The sequence below is a fragment of the Tiliqua scincoides genome, chromosome 5 (assembly GCF_035046505.1).
Source record: "Tiliqua scincoides isolate rTilSci1 chromosome 5, rTilSci1.hap2, whole genome shotgun sequence".
In the NCBI taxonomy this organism is placed as follows: domain Eukaryota; kingdom Metazoa; phylum Chordata; class Lepidosauria; order Squamata; family Scincidae; genus Tiliqua; species Tiliqua scincoides.
This window is the reverse complement of record NC_089825.1, coordinates 96,769,924-96,793,733: the sequence shown is the minus strand read 5'-3', so window position 1 is coordinate 96,793,733 and position 23,810 is coordinate 96,769,924. Positions and strand designations below refer to the sequence as shown.

At 44.2% G+C, this 23,810-nt stretch overlaps 1 protein-coding gene across 1 annotated transcript in view; it reads right to left on the bottom strand.

Moving 5' to 3' along the window:
- Positions 1 to 5,677: 5,677 nt before the first annotated feature.
- Positions 5,678 to 23,810, bottom strand: part of LOC136652451 (vomeronasal type-2 receptor 26-like) — a 29,722-nt gene continuing 11,589 nt past the window's right edge. Inside the window, exons 3-4 of the mRNA XM_066629393.1 lie at positions 8,158 to 8,284; positions 5,678 to 6,588 (exon numbers count right to left, since the gene is read on the bottom strand). Of these exons, the coding sequence (XP_066485490.1) occupies positions 5,678 to 6,588; positions 8,158 to 8,284 (1,038 nt within the window). The remainder of the gene's footprint in view (positions 6,589 to 8,157; positions 8,285 to 23,810) is intronic.

Sequence of the window (23,810 nt, the reverse complement as noted above, 5' to 3'; positions counted from 1 at the left end):
TTTGAAAAAGGTGTTGAGTATTTTACTCAGAAGTAAGCCCATTGGGTTCAGTAAGAATTAGGGCCCAGTCCTATCCAACTTTCCAGCACTGATGCAACCCCAAAGAGATAAATATTCCCTCACCTTGAGAAGACCTCCATGACTGTCTCCCAACCACAGGATGCAGTGCATGCTCCACTTGCTTTGGCTGCATCAGCACTGGAAAGTTGGATAGGATTGGGCCCATAGGCTATAATCCTATCATACTCACTGGAAACAAGCGCCTCTACTCATAGGGCTTGTTTTCCAGCCCTCTGATCATCCTCATCACTCTCTACTGCACCCGCACCAGTTTGGCTGCATCTTTTTTCAGGTGTTGCTTACCTGAGTATGTTCTTACTCTCTGCTGCTTGGCAACGCAAAATGCCCAGTTCTAGTAGAGTAGCCCAGTTGTTCCCAAAGTGTGAATCGGGACCAACTGATGGATCGCTGCCTGATTTTTGGTGGGTGCCCAAAGGGTGATGGAAAGATCATATAAGTAATTGCCTCAAGCCCTGAGGCTTTTCAAAAATCAGATACTGTAGCTACTGATTAACCTGCAAAGAGCTCAGCTCCTGCAAACAAGTGCAAATATAGGGAGATGAATGATGAGGGTTTTTTCTGGTTATTATAAATAAATAAATATTATTTCTTTCCAGATCTCCTTTTCTAAAAAGGCTGGTAAACCTAGGTGGGCACCAATAGGGTGTAATTTTAAAAAGTGCATCTTGATGCTAAAAAGTTTGGGAACCACTGGAGTAGCCGGTTTAAAACTTGATGAAACATGATAAACATCAATCAAGCTGAAGTGTCACCATCCGGAAGAGAAAGGAGTTATATCACACTCTCTTCCTCAGGTACACCATGTTCCATTCTACACATTTCCCAATAGCACTGCAGGGGAAAAAAATGATCCTATTCACAAAATTTTTTCTATGTAGAGATCTGCAACCTTGTGTGTGCAGTCAGCTCTAAAAGCTATCCATGACTGTGCATTTTATTTAAGTGTTTCCAATCCTCTGCTGTAAAAACTGCAAGTGCATGTTTTGGGAATGGTGTGGGGTAAACTTAAGACACTGTCCTAGACCCTGAAATTTTGCCACTTGTGCTGTCACTACCCTTCTCAGAACCTGAATAGCTGCATTTCATTCAAATAACATAAAAACTTACGAGTATGTATGTTTAATCGCATTACTGGGTTGGGTCTTGAAGGACTCTTCAGCATATGCAATCATACGAACAGATGAAACAGCACCAATTACGTAGTTCCCTGGCTTCAAATAATTATATGCAAATCTATGAGTTGTCGCTGTGCAGAGACCCTTTGAGGATGCACGGATAAATTGAGGCAGGAATAGAAAAAAGAGGAGGCAGAGCATTTTAAGTCACTACAATTAAATGCAAATTTTGGTCACTGTAATCTAAAAGGTTTACATTTACATTTACGTTTATAACCAGCCACTGCAATAGTTGATAAGGCATAAAATATATGTCAGACATAACAGTGTAGATACACTTGGTGATTCTAGGCTAGGTATATGAAAACCCTGCAATGTATACATATATAAGTGATGTCATGGCTTATGAAATCTCATCGAGTCCCACAATTGATGGATTTTTTTTTATTGTGCCAGTCACCTTTGAAAATTCTTGGAGGTGGGAGGATACATGGAGAAAATTCAAGCACATAATTATTAATTACAGAACAGATAATTATCTCACTGTAAATTATCTGTTAACACTCTGTCTTTCTGAGATTCTCTGTTTTGTACAACACCTGCAGAAAAGTTTTGTGTAGCAATGTTTTTAGAGCACTTTCTATCCCTTAGTGCAATAAACTAAACTCTTTAGCACTGGGACCCACTTTTTAGAATGATAATCTGTCGGGACTCACTGGATGTGATGTCATTAACCCGGAAGTGATGTCATGGCAGGAAGTGACGTCATCAAGCAGGAAATTTAACACCCACATGTGTTGAAATCTAATGAATTCAGAAAATTAAAAGTTTGCAATAAGTTTAAAAATTTATATATAATAACTCTCCTAATCTACCTGTGTTAGGTAGGTTCTGCTGAACTGTTAGGTAGGTTCTGCTGAACTGTTCTGATCAGCAGAACAGTTGCTGATCTGTTTAAAATTCCCCAGACAGCCCAAAGGCTGCAGTCCTATCCATAGTTACCTGGGCATAAGCCCCATTGACTAGCATTATTAAATGCATATGCAGGCATGCCCCTTTACCTGTGGGGGTAAATGCCTCGTGGATAACTGAAACCGTGGATAAGAGCGAATGCCCATCCCCACAGTCCAAGTGGAGCTCTGCGTGGAGCTCAGGGGCTTCTGAGCTCAGCAGAGGCTGAGGATGTACATCCCCGGCTCATACTGTGCTTTAGAGCTCAAAACAAGTGACTTCAGGTTCACAGAGAAACTGGACATGACCTTTTAATACTTTATAAGGCATGAGGAGGCCCAAGGAAGCCCTTGAGAGTAGAGGGAAAAATATCTCCAGATATTTTTGTGGGCCTCCCATTCCTGCTGGCCTCCCTACAGACCAGGATGAGTCTGTGATGAGACTCAACATTGATGAGGCACCCTGCAGCATTACCACCAACTACTTGGGGGGGGGGATTTCAAGCCAATCAGACCCGGGGTGGACAGGAGGGAGGGCTCTCCATCAACAGTGCTCTACTTGTTATGCTGTCCTTGTGACACTTCAGCATGGAAGATACCATGCCAGAGGTTCAGCTACAGTGTGAGGTGCTAGCTATGGCTGTAAGCACTCTGCTTGCAGTCCCAGGGCAGGGCTTCTCCAGCTGCAGGGCCCAGTTCAGCCAAATTGGTCAAACTGCCTTAACGCCAGCCCTGTTCACAGGTTCCACTGGAATTTGCCAAGGAACAAAGTATTGCCCATAAAGGACCTGTGCACACTGTGCTCTGTGCAAAGCAGGCTGTAAGTGCGCTATAGCAGGATGGGCAGCGATTTCTCCAGCCCCTCATATATCACTGCCCTTCCACATTCCCAGTGTATCCTCTTTCTAACTCCTTCCCTCCCCACTGGATCCTCTATGTCCCCCCCAAGACTATGTATTGGAGGAGATTGAAGCATAAGACAATCACACCCAGAATCCATGTATGGATAATTCCAGGGTTGGATTAAGCTAGTGCAGGGCCCATAGCATTAGTGGCGTATGAAGGTCAGTTGACACCCAGGGCCCATAAATTTCTGGCATTCTCCCCATGACAAAATTATTTTCAGTAATAGTCATGATATGAAATGAATATAATAACGGCCAGAGAAGAAGTGCACACAAGTGAACATTTTCTTGTATTGAATTTATATATAATAGGGTTCACATAGAGAGTGAACATTAGAGATCATAATCCAAAACAAGGAATCCCCATCAAGATAATATGCAATGGGCTTGTGTTCTATCATACATAGAAAAGCAATTTTGGTTTTTTTTTAATATAGAAGAAAGGAAAAAAAAACATACATACATTTATGAAGAATACGTTTGGTTTTCTGGAATGCTTTCAACAAGCTGTTTATTCCCAGTGGTAAACCCAGTGTAATACACTTTTTGTTACATAAGTTAGTTGTGTTTTCCTTGTCTAGGTTTTGGGCTATAACGTTTGATAGAATAATTTCAACGCGGTTTGTTTCATTGCATTTTGCATGAAAGTACACATTGATTGAAATATAACATGATGGCATTATTCGAAAATATCAAGATTTTAAAAATTGAGAGGCATTCTCTGTTACCCCCCTGCAGCTGGGCACCTGGGCCCCAAGGTGCCCCAGCCCCCCATTCATATGCCACGACACAGCATATGTTATAAAGGGGCCTTTAAAAAACCACAAATGTTAAAACATGAATTATTTTCTTGCATAGTAAAACTACATCAATTAGGGCCCAATCCTATCCAACTTTCCAGCTCCTGTGTAACCACAATGCAGCTACGTGGTAAGGACATACATATTCTCATACCCTGAGAAGGCCCCAGAGACTGCCCCTCCACCATAGGATGCAGTGCACACCCCACTGGCACTATTACACCAGCACAGGAAAATTGGATAGGATTGGGCCTTTAGTCTCTGCTTCTTGTGACACTCCCTCTCATTTGCCCTGGGTTCCTGATACCTGGTGGGCTAGGTGCCCCTAGCTAGTGATGCCACTGGGTGTGGGGGCCCCCAAAATGCAGTCCCCCAAAATGCAGGCCCATAGCATTTGCTATTTTGCTACTATGTTAATCTGGCCTGATCCAGCAGAGCTCTTCTTATCTTCTGATATAGGTGGTCCCAGGTGGTATGTGGGTGTGTCTGTGTGTCTGTCTATCTATCTATTTATCTATCTATCTATCTATACACACACAGCAATACTAACTAACTAACTAACTAACTAACTAACTAACTAACTAACTAACTAACTAACTAACTATCGGAAGGAAGGAAGGAAGGAAGGAAGGAAGGAAGGAAGGAAGGAAGCCAGCCATGGTAACATTGCAAATACTCCTCCAACTTACTTGATATAATTTTTCTTCTTAAGGAACTGGTCCCTGGTATTCACTTCTGGTTTCAGCAAAATAATGTACATTTTAGGGGCAAAAATACAAAATAGTCCTGCACTGGAGGCCAAAATGGAGAAGATCTCCACAGCCACCACGTATTTTCCTTTTGTATTTCACAGCCCAATCCTATCCACACTTTCCTGGGAGTAAGCCCCATTGACACTAATGGGACTTACTTCTGAGTACACATGCATAGAATTGGGCTGTCAGTTAGTAGATATTGGGCGCAAGCCTAACCTTTTATGTCAGTGCTTTCTAGCACTAGCATTGCGGTACCAAATGGACTGTGTGCTGCATCCTGCAGTTGAGTGTCACTCATGGAGTCCTCCTCAAAGTTAGGGAATGTTTGTTCCCTTACCTCAGAGCTGCATTGCCCTTATGTCACTGCTGGAAAGCACTGACATACAGGGTCAGGATTGAGCCCATTGTTACCCATTGATTGACCAATGGGTAGACTTGGTGTAAGACAGCTATGGAATTCATATTTCTTAGTGCTATTACATGATTCCAATTGAGAGAGAGAGACGGGGGGGCCGGGGGAAAAAAAGAATTAATTTGCATTTAAAATTTGAATAAATTTACATGAGTTTATATAATTAAAATTTGAATAAATTTACATAAGTTTACATAAATGAATATATTAAAGATGAACTTATATGAATGAATGAAGGTCTTGCAATAGCTCATAACCTATAAAACCTATAAAAGGCCTTGCACAAAGCAAGGCTGGCCTTTCCTTTGCTGCAGTTACTGCATCACAGATGTGAAACAGAGAGCAGTGGGGGAAGCCTTCATCCCACAGCTCACGCAAGAGGTCAAACAGTTGCCCTCACACTGAGAGTAGTTGCACTGGGCCAGTGCGTGTTCCAACAAATCTCCAGAGGGCCAGAGGCTCATTGGAGACTGGGGGCTCCCTGAGGGCTGGATTGAGGGGCCTCGAGGGCCGCATGTGGCCCCAGGACTGGGGTTTGGGCACCCCTGCTTTATAATGTGCACAAAATGCAGAGGTGATCTCCAAGTATCTACTTTGTTGGCTTTTATGCAGTTAGTTTTCAAGAAAGCATTGCTGACATTGTGAAATATGCCACTAATTTACTTGATGGAATTCTTTTTCTTAAAAAACTGGTCTCTGGTGTTCATTTGTGGTCTTAACAAAATTATGTGCACTTTAGGGACAAAAATAAAAAGAAGTAAAGCTGCACTGGAGGCCAAAATGGAGAAGATCTCCACAACCACCACATATTTGCCTTTCATGCTCAGGTAGCTTGGAAAAAAGGACACCCACACACTGCAAAAGACCAACATGCTAAAGGTGATAAACTTGGCCTCATTGAAAATGTCAGGCAGCTTCCTGGCCAAGAAGGCCACAGTGAAGCTGATGATGGCCTGAAAGCCCATGTAGCCCAGAACAAGATAGAACATGGTGCCTGAGTTCTCATTACATATTACTATGATTTGCCCAGAATGAGAGAACATGTCAAAGTCTGGGAATGGGGGAGAGGTGCATAGCCAGATGACACAGAGGCCAACCTGAACAATAGAACAAATAAAGATAAGGGAACTGGAAAATTTGTTTCCCACCCATTTCCTCATCTTGTTTCCAGGGTTTGTGGCTCTGAACGCAAGAATCACAGTAACACTTTTACCCAACACACAAGAAAGAGCAAGAGAAAAGACATTTCCAAAAGCAGCTTGCCGAAGAAGGCAGGTCATCCTGCCAGGTCGTCCAATGAATAGGAAGGAGCAGAGGAAGCAGAGCAAGAGGGAGATGAGCAGAAGGTAAGTAAAATCCCGATTGTTGGCTCTGACAATGGGAGTGTCCTGATGTTTGATGAAAGTTCCGAGCACCACAACTGTGAGCAGAGTGAAAACCAATGCAGTGGAAGCCAGAACAGTGCCTAAAGGTTCATCGTATGCTAGATAAGTGATGACTTTGGGGATACAGTGGCTGTGATCCTTGCTGGGATGCTCATCTTCTGGGCATTTGTCACAGTGAGATGCATCTGAAAGGAGGAGAGAGTCATGGATCCTCCCTGAAATTTGGAACCCTCATAATACACTTCACTAAGCAAGAATCATGTCAACCAGTGATCATGTCAACATCGTATTTTGCTGCCTGCTCAGGATTGACAAAGTGTGAAGTTTTTAAACAGCAGGTAAGTGCAGACATGACACTGTCTTCGATTATAAGTGCTTTGGACATATTTGAATCATATTTTTTTACATATATGTTATTATCCATCATGCAAAAATACCATCTATTCCAATCCTATTGAGATATGGAAATTAAACACTTACTAGGGCATCTTTCTTAGGGCCCAATCCTAATCTCACCCGGTGCTGGCACTGAGCCCTAGCCAGCACTGAGTACTGTAAAAGTGTCATAAGGAACATGGCACAGACACCAGGCCCAGTGCCAGCAAGAAGAGGGTGCACCACTGCCGGGAGTAAGTGCAACTGCCAGCAGTGTGGCCTCTGGACGCTGGGGGAGGGGAGGGCAGAACAGGGACGGGTCAGGGAAGGAACCAGGGTGGAAGGGGGTACTACCAGCAGAGTGCTGCTCCTCCAGATCCTGAACTCCTTGTTGGGCCAGAAGGCCCGACATGGAGTCTCTCAAGTCTGCCCCAGCTATGAGAAACTCCATTGCAGGCTTTGGGCTTTCCCTAGGAGACCTCTGGCTCTTTCCCAGTACCTGCTGGATACAGCTTTGGTGCCACCTCTCCAGCAGAGCTGGGAAGCTCAAAATGGGGCTGCCAGTCCTGTCCCACTCTCCACCCTCTTATCCCTTAAAATACTGCTACTGTTTGAAACTATAGGCATTAGGAAACCCAGGAGTGTTTGTAATGGGCTGGGGAGAAGCAGAAGAAGACTTGTTGGCATCAGAAGCCTGAAATGTTTAGGAGATCAGGGCTTGGTCAATGTGAACTGTTCAACATTCCTATCAGTTGTAATCAATAGCTAGATGCCAGCAACTGTGGAGTCACTCCACAGTTCTGTTAACATTCTGTTACCTCTAACAGGGAGGGGTCATCAAAAAGAACCTGATCAAACTTGGGCCTATTCCCCAAACTGGAACTTGGACTTTGGTTTCTAAACATCTTCATGGCAGCTTCAGTTTGCTCTGTTCCCTATTTGTATTCTGACACCCGTGCAGCTTACGGTTCCTCACTCTTCTTTTAGTGGCTGTATGGAGAGCCTCCCTACTTTGTTCCCATGCATTTTGTCAAGGCCACAGGACCTTACCCTTTCCCTCCTCCCAATGCTGTCTCTGGAATGCCAAGAAGTAGGGTATTTCGGTAGATAGGAGGAGGAGAGATTTGCTGGTGCAAAAAATAGGAGGCATTAAATTATCACATTCTATGGTTTGGATTAAAATCACATCTAGGGAAGAACTGAAGCAGTGAGAAAAACTCCTTGAGATTTCTATTTCTGTGCCAGGGATGGTGATACTGAAATATACCCCCAATGCAAAATAAAACATCTAATGGAAGAAGGAATGCCAAAGAGAAGGATAAAAGCTCAGTTGCTGTCAAGTGTCCCTATATATTTCTTGAGGCTCCCGAGCATCATACCTGTCTGATTTGAAATGGTCCCTCCAGGACATTGCACACAGTCATAGCAGCAAGTCAATTCTCCCTCACGAGCTTTCCTGTGGTATCCAGGTTGGCATCTCTCAGAGCATGTGGAATGTGGAATCATCTGACCATAATATGAAGGTCATGCAGTTTAACTGTATGGAATCTATCCATGCATACACCTTACCCTGAAGTATGACATTTTCATTATCATAAATCAAACTACGGATGTAAATTAAAATATTCCTAGGTCCTATTCTTGGGCTGAAGATATCTAAATACAGTCAATTCCCATATGGATGATTCTCAAGAACCAAATGCAGGCTACACTGAGTTCCATGATGAAAAACAGGGGATGGGATATACATGCAATATTCAGAAGAAACCCTCTGAGTACAGAACCCATTCACAAGTACAGTTTTCTAGCACCAGGTCCACTCGGTAAAATTCCTGATTTCTCTTGGCCCCTCTCACCCTTCTTTCTTCCTCTATGCTTGTACATCACATGATCTGTTTTCCTTGTAACATTCTCTCTCTCTCTCTCTCTCTCTCTCTCTCTCTCTCTCTCTCTCTCTCTCTCTCTCTCTCTCTCTTTCTTTCTTTTACATAACAACCACTTTTGTTTAGGGTCAGGCATATGAATGGCTATACAAATACTGCATTGCTCCCCCAACCCAAAAAAAATCGCTCACTGCAACTCTATTATTATCTCTGCAAAACATTTATCTGTGTTGCACTTTCACTCCTCACTCCCAAACCATGAATTTGTGACACGGGGCACTGCACCTAGCACAAGAGAGAAATTTCCCCCAAATGTGCAAGTTACAGGTGTTTTGAAATGCCCAACCAGTAACAGGAGCAAGATGTCCAAATAATATGTGCCAGAATCCATTCTGTGGTTCTAATACTGGAAAAATAGTTACCAGAGCCAGAGGGGTAGAAGAAATAAAACAGCTTCTGTGGGAAATCGGAATTTGAAATGTTCACCTGGTTGAAGCTGCTAGGCCAAATAATGGTCTCTTTCTTAATGGTGAACCCTTGGTTGGAGGAAGCCTGGGAATCCATGGTTCCAACTCTCATTTGGATGAAGGATTTATTTGGGAAAGTGACAAAGTTCAGAATGTCATATCCAGTGGAGAATTCCATGCCTTCACTGAAAAACACCTTCTTCCCAGCACTGTTGTTAAAATGGATTGCTCTCAAAAATGGATGAAGCTGGATGAGAAAATCAGGTGTCATAAGAGCATAAGAAGAGCCCTGCTGGATCAGGCCCAGGGCCCATCTAGTTCAGTTTTCTGTATCTCAGTTTGGCTTCCAGATGCCTCAAGGGGCACCCAAGACTACAAGATACTTGCATCTCACTGACACTCCCCTGCATTTGGCATTATATTTACCCTTGCACCCCCCAACAAAGACTCCAGACTTCAGCATGGGTTTAACTCTCACTCACGGAGAGGTAGAATTCAACAAAAATTCAGCAGATCTGACCCCTACTAGCCCATGGCTAAGAGGCAGTGGGAATACCTCTGCCACTCCCACTGAGAATACTAGCCAAGTGAGGGTCAACCCATGTTGGGACTACAGTGAAATTAAAGATTTAAACCCCTCACTATGGTTCTCATGTTCATCAGCGCCTTGCCCAGCAACTACTTACATTGAATATATCCTCACACTTTCCACAAAACCCAATGACAAAATGAGTGTTACTCTAACATTACCTCCCAAGACTGCATGGTCTGACGTTTCATTCTGGGAATTTCCATCAATCTTCTTTGTCTGAATGAATGAACAGCATGTAATGCATGTGCCAAGGCATAGACTCCATTATATATACTGTAGCTCTGGTCAGACATGCTCATTTCAAATGCAGACCTAGGAAGAGACTCTAACTTTTCCTCCCCTGTACAGGGCAGGTAGTGTTTAATGGTCAAGTCAGATGTTTCATTCAAACAGCCAAATGCAACAAACCAGAACTGTTTCAGGAACTGACTGTTTCCATGCTGGGAAGGGTCAAAAGTCTGGAGGAATTTCCGAAATCCTGGCACCTTATTTTTGTGGATTGCCATGGACAAGAAACCATGGAAGAATTTGAGGTCTGTGTCACCATTCTTCACTGTTGAAATGAAGTCCCAACTGGCTGTTGTGATCCAAATCTTCTTCAAGGGTGATGTCTTATATAGGTACATAATTGGTTGCAAACCAATCAAGGACTGTGCATTCCCATACACAACAATTACATTGGCTTTTGTCTTACTAAGAACTTTCCAAATGTCACTTTTAAAACCTATGGTGGGTTTGGTGCTGAAGGATGAGAGAGAAAATAATGGGGCCTTTCTTGTGAAGTCAACACAGATGCCATTCCAACTGAGCACTGATTTCATATTTTGTTCAAACTCCACTCCACTGTCGTCATCTGAAACTATGAGTCCAATCCATGTCCATTGGAAATACCTTAGGATCCTCATTAACCCTTCACTCTGAGAAGCTTCATTGGAAGCCATCTGGTACAAGAAAGGGAACTGAGTTGTGTCCCTCAGTCTTTGGTCAAGTGAACCATAACTGAGCTGAAGAGTTAAAAAAAAAGAAAGTGGTAGAACTTTTGTGATCTATTCCACAGTTATGGTTGGTGAGAACTTTGATAAAGGCTAACTTTGATAAAGGCTTCTCTGTTGTGGATTCAGTACTATGAAAATGTCCCTCTAGAGCAGTGGTCTCCAAACTTTTTGGCCAGAGGACTGCATCAAATATCTGGCGTGGTGTGGAGGGCCAGAAAAAAATTTAAATATAAAATTTAAATAAATAAATTAGAGATGGAACTTAGATGAGTGAATAAATGAATGAATGGGCTCATTCATTCAACCTCTCTGGCCCTCAGAACACCCTCTAGACACAACCAGAGCACAGCTCTGGTCGTGTTCAGTTGAGTGGGCCAGAGGCTTTCAGGGGACAAGAGGCTGGCAGCATGCCAGATAGAGGCTTACTGAGGGCCGCATCTGGTCCCCGGATCGGGGTTTGGAGACCCCTGCTCTACAGCAGTTATTTTCAGCTGTTTTCATCTTACGGCACACTGACAAGGTGCTAAAATTGTCAGTGCACACCATCAGTTTTTTTTATCACTGACAAGGCACACTATGCTACTGGTAGGGGGCTTAAATCCCCCAATTGCCCTACAAATAGATGACCCTCCACAAACTCCTATGGTACACCTGCAGACCATCCGCGGCACGCCATGGCACAGTGGTTGAAAATCGCGGCTCTAGCAAGGTAACAACAGTTACTTCTTTTCTGAGCTATAAACTTTACTTTGAGCAAAACTTTGGGTGAACAGTTTGGCTGAATTTGACTGTTAAACCTACAGCGCTTTTACCATTATCTTGTATTACCTCTGTGTTTCTGATGTTAATTTTACTGCAGCACAAACACTGGAGTCAGGAAAATAATATAAAATATATAAACAGAATATAAAAATGATCTAGCTTGACTGACAGAAAATTACAAAAAAGTTACAGTACTCACACCTCCACGTTGACTCTAAAATGTATTTGTTAACCTGGGGGGGGGGGAACCAGTGGTTCACTGTATATAAATATGACAAGTATTTTGGTATCTAGACCCATGGAAAGAGAGAGGAGGATATTGAACCAAACTCCTGGGTATCAGACTAATACAGGATTCATAAATGCTTAAAAGACTGTGGGCGCAATCCTAACCCCTTATGTCAGTGCTTTCCAGCAAAGGGCAATGCAGCTCTGTGGTAAGGGAACGAACTTTGAGGAGGCCTCCGTGAGTGACACCCAACTCCCGGAATCAGCACATGTCCCATTGACATGGCTATGTCAGTGCTGGAAAGCACTGACATAAGAGGTTAGGATTGCGCCCTGTGTATATCATCTTAGTTTTTCTGGGGCAATGATGCAATTAACCTTATTATCCCTGTAGTGTGACTGGATAAGGAAAATTAGCTAAACCAAAGCCATACACTCAGCCTCTTCAGATGCTATACTGAGCTCAGGAACAGAATGTACATATTTCCATGTGAATCACAGAACTTGGGCTCATTATTTCAAATGACCACACCATGTACGCTGTACAAAGGTTGTACAGCATTGAACTGAACATGTGATTTAAAATACCCAGGTTCAGTCTAAGAAAGATAGTTTCTTGGGTTACCAATGCAACACACTGTGTCCAGTTAAACTGAGAACAGAAACTGGGAACGGCTTAGTTCATAATCCTGACACAATTGTGTAGAGCTGAACTCCATCCAACTCACTGAAACATATGAAAATCATTAACAGGGGAAAAAGAACCAATGCAACGTGAAGCAGAAGGGGAGCGAGTCTGTTTTCTCAAACAGACACAGTGCCATTTATCATGCAATGGTCTTTCGTCATTGTCAGTTCTGAGAACAGGCTGGTTTGGAATCTCAGCTCTATACTCTAGATTTAACTGGCCATGCAACTGTAATGCAGGCATTTCATTAGAATCCAGTGCTCAGCAATCCTAAATAGGAGATCCAGTATGGATGCATTTTCGTCCTGAACTTGATGCAATTCAGATTAGTTCAGAAAGGTAAACTGCTATAATTGAATCAAGAATTATCTGAACTCTAAAGAAACATACTCCGATAAGCCTTGCAAAGCTATACAAAGGTGTTTCACATACTGCACTCAATCCTGAAAATCCTACTAAAGGGTAGGGATCCCTTATCTAGAATTCTGAAATCCAAAGTTTTCTGAAAACTGCAACATTTTTTGGGTGCCTACATGATACCACAAGTGGAAAACTCAACACCTGACATCACGTGATAGGTTGCATAAAATGCAAAAAGAAAATTATTTAAAATATAGTATAAAAGGCTATGGGCGCAATCTTAACCCCTTATGCCAATGCTTTCCAGCACTGACGTAAGGGCAACGCAGCTCTGTGGTAAGGGAACAAACATTCCCTTACTTTGAGGAAGCCTCCATGAGTGACATCCAACTGCAGGATGCAGCACATGTCCCATTGGCACCCTTATGCTAGTGCTGGACAGGATTGTGCCCTCAGTGTATAAGGTGTATATGAAACACAAATGAATTTCATGTTTGGACTTGGGTCCTATTCCCATGCTCAATTGTGGTAGTTCACAGAGAGTATTTTGGTTGCCTTTTGGACATGGTGACTTGATGTTTCATTCCACTCATTCCTACCTGTGCAATCTTATAGAGATTGAGCATGGTGGATAGCTGGATAGAAGCTTCAGAACTGAGTCCTCCAATGACTGCTGATATCTTGAGTTCCTTTCCACACTTGAAATTGGGGAAGCTGTCTTTTTTTCCAGACAGGAGAGACAGAAGGGTATCATAGCTTAACCTTGCTTGGAAGGCATTGTCATAGATGTGTACGCCAAGGGAGACATTAGGTAGGAGATTGGGATCTTGGTTGATTTCTTCAACAGCAAATAACAATGCCAAGGTATGTTGGTAATTTCTTTTAATTGACCTATGTGGAAATAAGATATTTAAAATTGCTTGCTTACATGAGTAGATCCCCATACCTCTTCCCACCAACACAAAATTTCCAAAGTTCTGGTAGAGTAACAGGTTTGAAATTTGCTAAAAAATATCATGGCTAACATTATTCAGGCTGAAGTATTGCCAGTCAGAAGAGAGAGGACTTGTGTCACACTCTCGTCACAAGTACAACATGTTCCAGCCTACAGATTTCCCAGTGATACTCCAGAAAGAAAGATGTCCTATCCCACAACTTTTTCATGTAGCAGTTTGCAGCCTCAAGGTGTGCACAATGTGCATTAAAAGCCATCCATGACTGTGCATTGTGGTCAAGTGTCTCCATGTGACTCCACTCTTCTGTACCCAGAATGCAGTGAACAATTGTTTTGTCGGTGGCACATAGTAAGTTTAAGATACTATTCTTGACCATGGACCCATGCTATCTCATATCTGCTTGAAGTTCAAACTACAGAAAGCCTTACGAGTATGTGTATTGAATGGCATTCGGGGGTAAGGTCTTGAAGGACTCTTCTGGATATGCAACCAAATGTACAGATGAAACGGCACCAATCACATGGTTTCCCGGCTTCAAATAATCATATGCATATCTGCGAGTTGTTGCTTTGCAGGTTGTCTCTGAGACACTGCAGATAAACTGAGGCAGGTACGGAAGCAACAGCAGGAGCAGCATTTTAAGTCCCTGAAATTTGCTTCAACCTTGGAAACTTCATTCACCTGGCTGAATGCACAGCATAGACTGAACAATGTTGATGCGCTGATGATTCCAGGTTGGGTATAAGAGAGCCCTGCAATTTGTGTGTTTACAAGAGACACAATATCATCCTCAAGTTCTGCAACTGATGGATTTGTTTTTTGTTTCTGATTCTGACTGATGCTTCTGAAAATTCTTGGGGGATTTACATGGAGAAGCCTCAATCATGTGTTTGCTAATTATAGTGCCGATAATCACTACCCTCTTTGCGGCTTTCGGAGGTTCTCTGTTTTGTAGAATAGCTGCAGAAACGTTTTGTGTTGGAACTTTGCTAAAGCATGTTCTACCCCCTAGTGCAGTGGTTCCCAAACTCACTGCGGCACCCTTCACACTCATAGGGGGCTACATGGCCTTATCTTCCAGGATTGCCATGCTGTGATCGTGTGGAATCTCTTGAGCTCTCACGTGATTGTGGTATGATTGCATGTGATTCTCACATGATCGCATGAGATTTTGTGCAATCTCAGCCTAGCGAGCCAGGAAGATGCCGCTCAGTGCCCTTATGAGTGTGCCGTGGCACCCTGGGGCACCATGGCACAGTTTGGGAACCACTGTTTTAGTGGGTCAGTAGGCAGGCAGAGTGTATCTCAGTTGGCCAGATGTTTCTTGGGGTTCTAGACTACGAAGGCTTGTATATGAAAGCCACCACCTGATCTTCATCCCTGATATTTGGTGCTCAGGAAATACAGTTGAGGTGTCGGTATCCACAGGGATCCGTTCTTGGACCCCCCTCCCAGGTTAATGAAAATAGTGGATAATCAAATCTGCAATCTTTGGCCCCAGAAGCCCTCCAATGGGCAGCTCCGATGCCCTCTGGAGGGCTTTCTGAAGCCCTTAAAAGGAAGCACACATCCTCCTGTTGCCTTTGTGGGCTTCAGAATGGCTGTTTCAGCCAAAAATATACTTTTTGGACTTTTTGGACTTTTTATATAAGTGACTTTTTAATGCCATATAAGGCATTCTGAGGCCCAGGGAAGCTCCCGAAGGGACGTGTATGCTCAACAGGAACCAGTGTTGAGCCAGATCTGTGGTTGCACAATTCACAGATACTGGGGCTCTATCTGTATATGTCAGAGAAATGGGAGCCGAGGAGCCCTAGTGAATAATGAACCTGAAGTGCCTCATATCTATTTGTTCATTTTGAGGTCTCTCTCTCTCTCTCTCTCTCTCTCTCTCTCTCTCTCTCTCTCTCTCTCTCTCTCTCTCTGTATTATGTATCACAGGATTCTAAGAATATAAGAGAAGATTATATCTCAGCCAAGGATGCCTATGTCCTGTTGCCACTCCCTTGCATCTGGCATGTCAAAATGATATTATAAAATCAGCATTTGTGTAACAGGAAGCTGGTTGCAAAGTAAAGAGAAAAGAAGGAAGTTCTGTTGGTCATAGTATAACCTAACCTACTGTTTGACCTTGGTGTAGGACTTTGGCGAGGCAAGGAATGTACTATGGTGCACGTTGCCAGGTATCTTAGAGTCACTTGCTTTTAAGAGAACTGAAACTTAGGGCCCTGTCGGAGACTGTTGGAGCCCATTCTGGCCAGCTACTGCTGGTCACACCTCCAGATGCAAGCTGCGGGTCAAGTTAGAGCCAGGCTTTTTATAGTCTCCATGTGTTTTCTGCTTTTCCCTGGGTGTTATTTTAACCCCCCCCCAATTGCCTCTGAACAACGTATGTCTCCATGTGTTCCTGGCTTGGTCTGGATGTTTTCACTGTGCAAGAGGTGCGTGTGTCAAACAGTTCATAGTTCTCATGTCGTTCTACATGCCTGTATTACACTTCTCATGTGTATTATAAATAAACTCAGTAAAATTCATTCATTCAGATAAGTTCTGTCTCTAATGTACTCATTTATGTAAATTTATATACATTTATTCAGATTTGAAATGTAAGTTAATTCCTTTTTTCCTGGCCACCGACACAGTGTCAGAGAGACAATGCGGTCTTCCTGCCAAAATGTTTGCCCACCCCTGCTGTACACAATAAATATGACATAATATATATTTGACACTATGGGTTATAGAAAAAATCACTGAGAATCACTATGTTGGAGGACATAGTGGATAGCACCTAATCTGACCAGTTCATGCAAATAATTCAACCATAGCTTACCTGCCATGGCTGCACCTCTTGCAAATCCAGGTGTTCTCTTTTTCTCACATTTCTGTACCTGGCACTAGATGAGTACATTTTAGCTAAAGCATGTGCCACCATTTGAATGGCATTGTAGGTACTATAGCTCTGGCCAGACATGCTCAATTCAAACACAGCACCTGGGAGCAACTCCAACAGCTTTTCTCCTCCGCACTTTCTCTCATTATCCAAGTCACTTACATCAGAATAATAAGTTCTGCACTGAAAGACTTTCCTATAAAACTCCCACATGAAACCATTAATAGCGGTATGCCCAGGATTCAAAGTCTGAAGAAAATCTCAGAACCCCGGCACATCCTTGGTGTGGCTTGTGAAAGACAAAGCACCATGGAAGGGTCGTAGAAACCAGAGGCCTTGAGAATCCACTGCAGTGAAATCCCACTGGACAGTCATGATTCAGACTTTCCCTATAAGAGCCATTTGTCCAGCTTTGTGACTGTTATCCATCCATATAGTTAAAGCCACGAGGACGCGGGAAACTCCATATACAACCACAACATTGGCCTCACTCTTATAGAAAGTACTGTTCAGTGTTTCAATTTGCTTAAGTTTTCTTGAATGTCTGATATTGTTGTCATTGCCCTTTCAGTGAAAGCAACACAAAAGGTCATGCTCAGTGAGCAATGCCGTAAGAGTCTGCATAAACCTTTCTCCATTGTCATCATCTGGGGCAATCAGGCCAATCCACTTCCATGTGAAATGCTGGAGTAAGTGGGCGATTCCTTGATATTGTGAGGCTTCACTTGAGACCATGCCGTAAAAGAAAGGGAACTGGGATTTACCAGTCAGCCCTGGATCAAATGAGCCAAAACTGAGCTAGAGGGAAACAAATGGCAGGAATCAGTTGGAGATTTTCATCTTCACTCTTCCCAGAGATAATTATGCCTCCCCTATCTTGAGAATCTTAAGGTCAAACTCCACAAGAAACTGATGATCCATTCTGAGATCCCTCATCTCTCTGGGTTGTGTTCTAAGCAAGAAGGTGGCATTTTGGGTTGTTGCACAAGCATGTGTGGAATCACAACAACAAAAAATTGGGGTGACATCTTTTGCAAAGTGTTGCCCAAGCACAAAGTCAAGGCAAGCTTCAATTTGGATTTCTGCATGTGAGACTTTGGCGCAATCTCTTCCATATTTGCAAGTCTTCTGATGTGTGAAGAATGATAATTTAGCTGCCCCCTGCTCCCCAATCCCCACCCTGATCTTCCCCCTAACTGATCCTGCCACAACCATACCTGCTTCAGTGGGTGCCTGAGATCCACTGATAGGCACATGGACCTCTCCGACTCTTTGAGTTGGCAGCTCTGAAGAACGTAATTGTAGCGCACATTTTATGCTGCCATAACAGAACTAATGACAGTAGATCATGAGATTCGCTTCCATAGGCCCAGCATAGGACTGGGCCATAAGAGTGTTTAATGCTCTTATGGGTTCTGCCTTCTGTGGGTCAACATAGAAAAATGTCTGAAAATAGAAGTGAGTATCAAGATGCAGCCAAAGGTTAACTTCCTTTGGCAAAAGGAGCTTTCTTAGGGAGGAGTTATCTTCCTTCTGAGGAAGCTCCTTACTCTGGAGAAAGGGAATCTTTGGCCACATCTCAAGAGAATTTTCGATATCCCCATGGAGGCACAACTCTCCATGCCAAGGTAATAATCTTGAAACAGATATAACTGAAATGAATCAAGTTTAAAAATTAAAAAAATGGAAATACAGGAGGGACCTCAGCATCTAATGATTTACTATCCACTGATTTGACTCACCAGTGATGCAGAGATCCTCCTCTAAATGCCTTGGTAACAAGGAAAAAAGCATCAAAACCCTATTTCCTTCTTTCACACTATTATATAATTTCTTTCCATTACATTCCATTATTCACCCCATCTAGTGGCTGAATGTGGTATAGCTTCTATACCAATGAATTCTGGGTGATAAGGGAGGGTCAAGAAACCTGGAAAGGGGTCTTTAACACTATTTTTCCACTGCTTTGGTATCCACTGATTTTTTTTAATCCACTGGGGGTTCCAGAACAGAACCCCAGTGGATAACAAGGCGTGAACTGTAGTTATGAACAGAGAAATATTTCCCTGAACTTTTCATGAAAAGCTTTGTATGTTTTCATTTTTTATAATCCACCCTCAATCAATGTGAGCTAAACAAAATTGTTTTTAAAAAGTAGTCCTAGATGATATTAACATCAATCCAATCCAGAATTCAGTTTTAAGTCACCTGGAGGGCAGTGTACTGTCCAGTCTCCTGAAACCATCTACCTGCCCCACTCTGGTCCCAGAGGGAGGTGTGGTCCTTAACACTATTTCCTTCCTGCCCTTTTCCACACCACTCTTTTTCCGACACCCGCCAAAGGAGAAGTATGTGTTCTGCCAGGACTCCTTGCCTGCCAGGCCATCCTTATCAGCCTTCCACAGCCTTCCTAGTGACACTGCCTCTGATCAATCGGAAGATGCATGTAAGCAATTGTGAACTGTGAGTAAAGTATTTCTTAACCAAGCCTCTGCCTCCTAAGTTGATTGCAACTAACCCTGGTGGGGGGATATTTTACCATAGGAAAGGGTGCTTTTGCTGATGGCTTTGCTTTCCCCGCTCCCTTCCAACAAGTATTCCTACCTGTGGTACTTTGTAGATACTGACAAGGTTTGATATATGGATGGAGGTTTCAGTGTCAACTCCCCCAACAAGGGCCAACAGTTTCCTCTCATCTGTGTCACAGTTGTAATTGGTTTTTATGATTGCTCCTGTAGCAAGCAACTGTAGTGTGCTGAAATGTGTTATCCTTTTCATGTAGGAGTTGTTAGTTATGCGAAAACCCAGAGTGACATTGGGTAAAATGTCAGGATTTTACGTCCGCTCCCTTGAAGCCTTGGTGGCCGACCTGGAGAAGCGCAGGCAGCCAGAGGAGGACCGTGGGGAGACTTCCGGGGACGATCAGGCTTCGTCCCAACCTCAGGCGTGCAGCTCCTCGGCTGCCCGGGTGGGAAGTCTCGGGACTGGAGGACGTCATCCTGGAGAGGAGGGAAACAATCCCCTAGGGGGGACCCCTTCTCCAGGGGATGGGCCCATATCCGAGCGCACTCGGGATACTCCTCGGCGGGAGGGGGGTCGGGGGCTTCTTGTAGTGGGGGATTCGATTATTAGAAACATAGAGAGGGGGGTTTGCGACGGATGTGAGGACCGCATGGTGACTTGCCTGCCTGGTGCGAAGGTTGCGGACATCACTTCTCGTCTAGACAGGCTGGTAGACAGTGCTGGGGGAGAGGTAGCGGCTGTGGTGCATGTCGGCACCAACGATGTGGGCAAGTGTAGCTGGGAGGTCCTGGAGGCCAAATTTAGGCTTTTAGGCAGGAAGCTGAAAGCCAGGACCTCAAAGGTAGCGTTCTCTGAAGTGCTACCTGTTCCACGCGCAGGGCCAGCTAGGCAGGCGGAGATCAGGGGTCTCAATGCGTGGATGAGACGGTGGTGTAGGGAGGAGGGGTTTCGATTCGTTAGGCACTGGGGAACGTTTTGGGACAAGCGGGGCCTGTACAAGAGGGACGGGCTCCATTTGAACCAGAATGGAACCAGACTGCTGGCGCATAACATTAAAAAGGTGGCAGAGCAGCTTTTAAACTGATCCCTGGGGGAAGGCCGACAGGAGCCGAGGGGCATCCGGTTCGGGACTCCTCATCCCTATGGGATGAGGATGGGGAGGTTAGAGAACAACAAGACAAAGGCAGGGTAGGAGAAGAAATTGGGAAAGGTAGGGAGATGGGATGTGATAGACAGTTTGGCACAATGAGAGGATGCGGGGACAAAGGAGCGAATAAGCAGCCCATCCTGGGGCATTCCATGTATAAATGCTTTTATGCGAATGCCCGAAGTCTACGAGCAAAGGTGGGAGAACTGGAATGTCTGGTGACAAGGGAAAATATTGACATAGTGGGCATAACGGAAACCTGGTGGAATGCGGAGAATCAGTGGGATACCGCAATCCCGGGCTATAAACTCTACAGGAGGGACAGGCAGGGGCGTGTTGGAGGTGGGGTGGCCCTTTATGTTAAGGAAGGGATAGAATCCAGCAAAGTAGAGATTGAAGGTGGGTCCGACTCCACCGTAGAATCTCTGTGGGTTAAATTACCAGGCTTGAGCAGCGATGTAATACTGGGGGTGTGCTATCGTCCTCCAGACCAGAAATCTGATGGGGACCTTGAAATGAGGAAACAGATCAGGGAGGTGACAAGGAAGGACAGGGTTGTAATCATGGGGGACTTCAATTATCCTCATATTGACTGGGTCAATTTGTGTTCTGGTCACGATAAGGAAACTGGATTTCTTGACGTGCTAAATGACTGTGGCTTAGATCAGCTAGTCACAGAGCCCACCAGAGGACAGGTGACTCTGGATTTAATTTTGTGCGGTACGCAGGACCTGGTTAGAGATGTAAACGTTACTGAGCCATTGGGGAACAGTGATCATGCTGCGATCCGTTTTGACGTGCACGTTGGGGGAAGAATACCAGGCAAATCTCTAACAAAAACCCTTGACTTCCGACGGGCGGACTTCCCTCAAATGAGGAGGCTGGTTAGAAGGAGGTTGAAAGGGAGGGTAAAAAGAGTCCAGTCTCTCCAGAGTGCATGGAGGCTGCTTAAAACAACAGTAATAGAGGCCCAGCAGAGGTGTATACCGCAAAGAAAGAAGGGTTCCACTAAATCCAGGAGAGTGCCCGCATGGCTAACCAGCCAAGTTAGAGAGGCTGTGAAGGGCAAGGAAGCTTCCTTCCGTAAATGGAAGTCTTGCCCTAATGAAGAGAATAAAAAGGAACATAAACTGTGGCAAAAGAAATGTAAGAAGGTGATAGGGGAGGCCAAGCGAGACTATGAGGAACGCATGGCCAGCAACATTAAGGGGAATAATAAAAGCTTCTTCAAATATGTTAGAAGCAGGAAACCCGCCAGAGAAGCGGTTGGCCCTCTGGATGGTGAGGGAGGGAAAGGGGAGATAAAAGGAGACTTAGAGATGGCAGAGAAATTAAATGAGTTCTTTGCATCTGTCTTCACGGCAGAAGACCTCGGGCAGATACCGCTGCCCGAACGGCCCCTCCTAACCGAGGAGTTAAGTCAGATAGAGGTTAAAAGAGAAGATGTTTCAGACCTCATTGATAAATTAAAGATCAATAAGTCACCGGGCCCTGATGGCATACACCCAAGGGTTATTAAGGAATTGAAGAATGAAGTTGCAGATCTCTTGACTAAGGTATGCAACTTGTCCCTCAAAACGGCCACGGTGCCAGAAGATTGGAGGATAGCAAATGTCACGCCTATTTTTAAAAAGGGAAAGAGGGGGGACCCGGGAAACTATAGGCCGGTCAGCCTAACATCCATACCGGGTAAGATGGTGGAATGCCTCATCAAAGATAGGATCTCAAAACACATAGACGAACAGGCCTTGCTGAGGGAGAGTCAGCATGGCTTCTGTAAGGGTAAGTCTTGCCTCACAAACCTTATAGAATTCTTTGAAAAGGTCAACAGGCATGTGGATGCGGGAGAACCTGTGGACATTATATATCTGGACTTTCAGAAGGCGTTTGACACGGTCCCTCACCAAAGGCTACTGAAAAAACTCCACAGTCAGGGAATTAGAGGACAGGTCCTCTCGTGGATTGAGAACTGGTTGGAGGCCAGGAAGCAGAGAGTGGGTGTCAATGGGCAATTTTCACAGTGGAGAGAGGTGAAAAGCGGTGTGCCCCAAGGATCTGTCCTGGGACCGGTGCTTTTCAACCTCTTCATAAATGACCTGGAGACAGGGTTGAGCAGTGAAGTGGCTAAGTTTGCAGATGACACCAAACTTTTCCGAGTGGTAAAGATCAGAAGTGATTGTGAGGAGCTCCAGAAGGATCTCTCCAGACTGGCAGAATGGGCAGCAAAATGGCAGATGCGCTTCAATGTCAGTAAGTGTAAAGTCATGCACATTGGGGCAAAAAATCAAAACTTTAGATATAGGCTGATGGGTTCTGAGCTGTCTGTGACAGATCAGGAGAGAGATCTTGGGGTGGTGGTGGACAGGTCGATGAAAGTGTCGACCCAATGTGCGGCGGCAGTGAAGAAGGCCAATTCTATGCTTGGGATCATTAGGAAGGGTATTGAGAACAAAACGGCTAATATTATAATGCCGTTGTACAAATCGATGGTAAGGCCACACCTGGAGTATTGTGTCCAGTTCTGGTCGCCGCATCTCAAAAAAGACATAGTGGAAATGGAGAAGGTGCAAAAGAGAGCGACTAAGCTGATTACGGGGCTGGGGCACCTTCCTTATGAGGAAAGGCTACGGCGTTTGGGCCTCTTCAGCCTAGAAAAGAGACGCTTGAGGGGGGACATGATTGAGACATACAAAATTATGCAGGGGATGGACAGAGTGGATAGGGAGATGCTCTTTACACTCTCACATAATACCAGAACCAGGGGACATCCACTAAAATTGAGTGTTGGGCGGGTTAGGACAGACAAAAGAAAATATTTCTTTACTCAGCGCGTGGTCGGTCTGTGGAACTCCTTGCCACAGGATGTGGTGCTGGCGTCTAGCCTAGACGCCTTTAAAAGGGGATTGGACGAGTTTCTGGAGGAAAAATCCATTATGGGGTACAAGCCATGATGTGTATGCGCAACCTCCTGATTTTAGGAATGGGTTAAGTCAGAATGCCAGATGTAGGGGAGAGCACCAGGATGAGGTCTCTTGTTATCTGGTGTGCTCCCTGGGGCATTTGGTGGGCCGCTGTGAGATACAGGAAGCTGGACTAGATGGGCCTATGGCCTGATCCAGTGGGGCTGTTCTTATGTTCTTATGTTCTTATTATTGTTGATTTCAGTAACAGCAAACTGCAGGGCCATGACATGCTGAAAGTTCTTGGGTAAGATCCTGAAATGTGAATTGCATGAAGAGTTGTAAGATTTCATCAGAAAGGTAAACTCACCTGCTTACAGGAAAAAAAGGGGAATGTGCAAATCTTTGTTTATCTTTCTTCTAAGCAAGAAAACCTGATATAACTAGAATGAGGAGATTCAATTTTCCCAGACACCTGTAATTCCAGTTTGATGTTAACACCTGTGCTGAATTACTCTATATCAGTGGTTCTCAAATGTTTAGTACCTGGACCCGCTTTTTAGCATGGGAATCTGTCAGGACCCCCCAGAAGTGATGCCATGACTGGAAGTGACATCATCAAGCAGGAACATTTTTCGCAC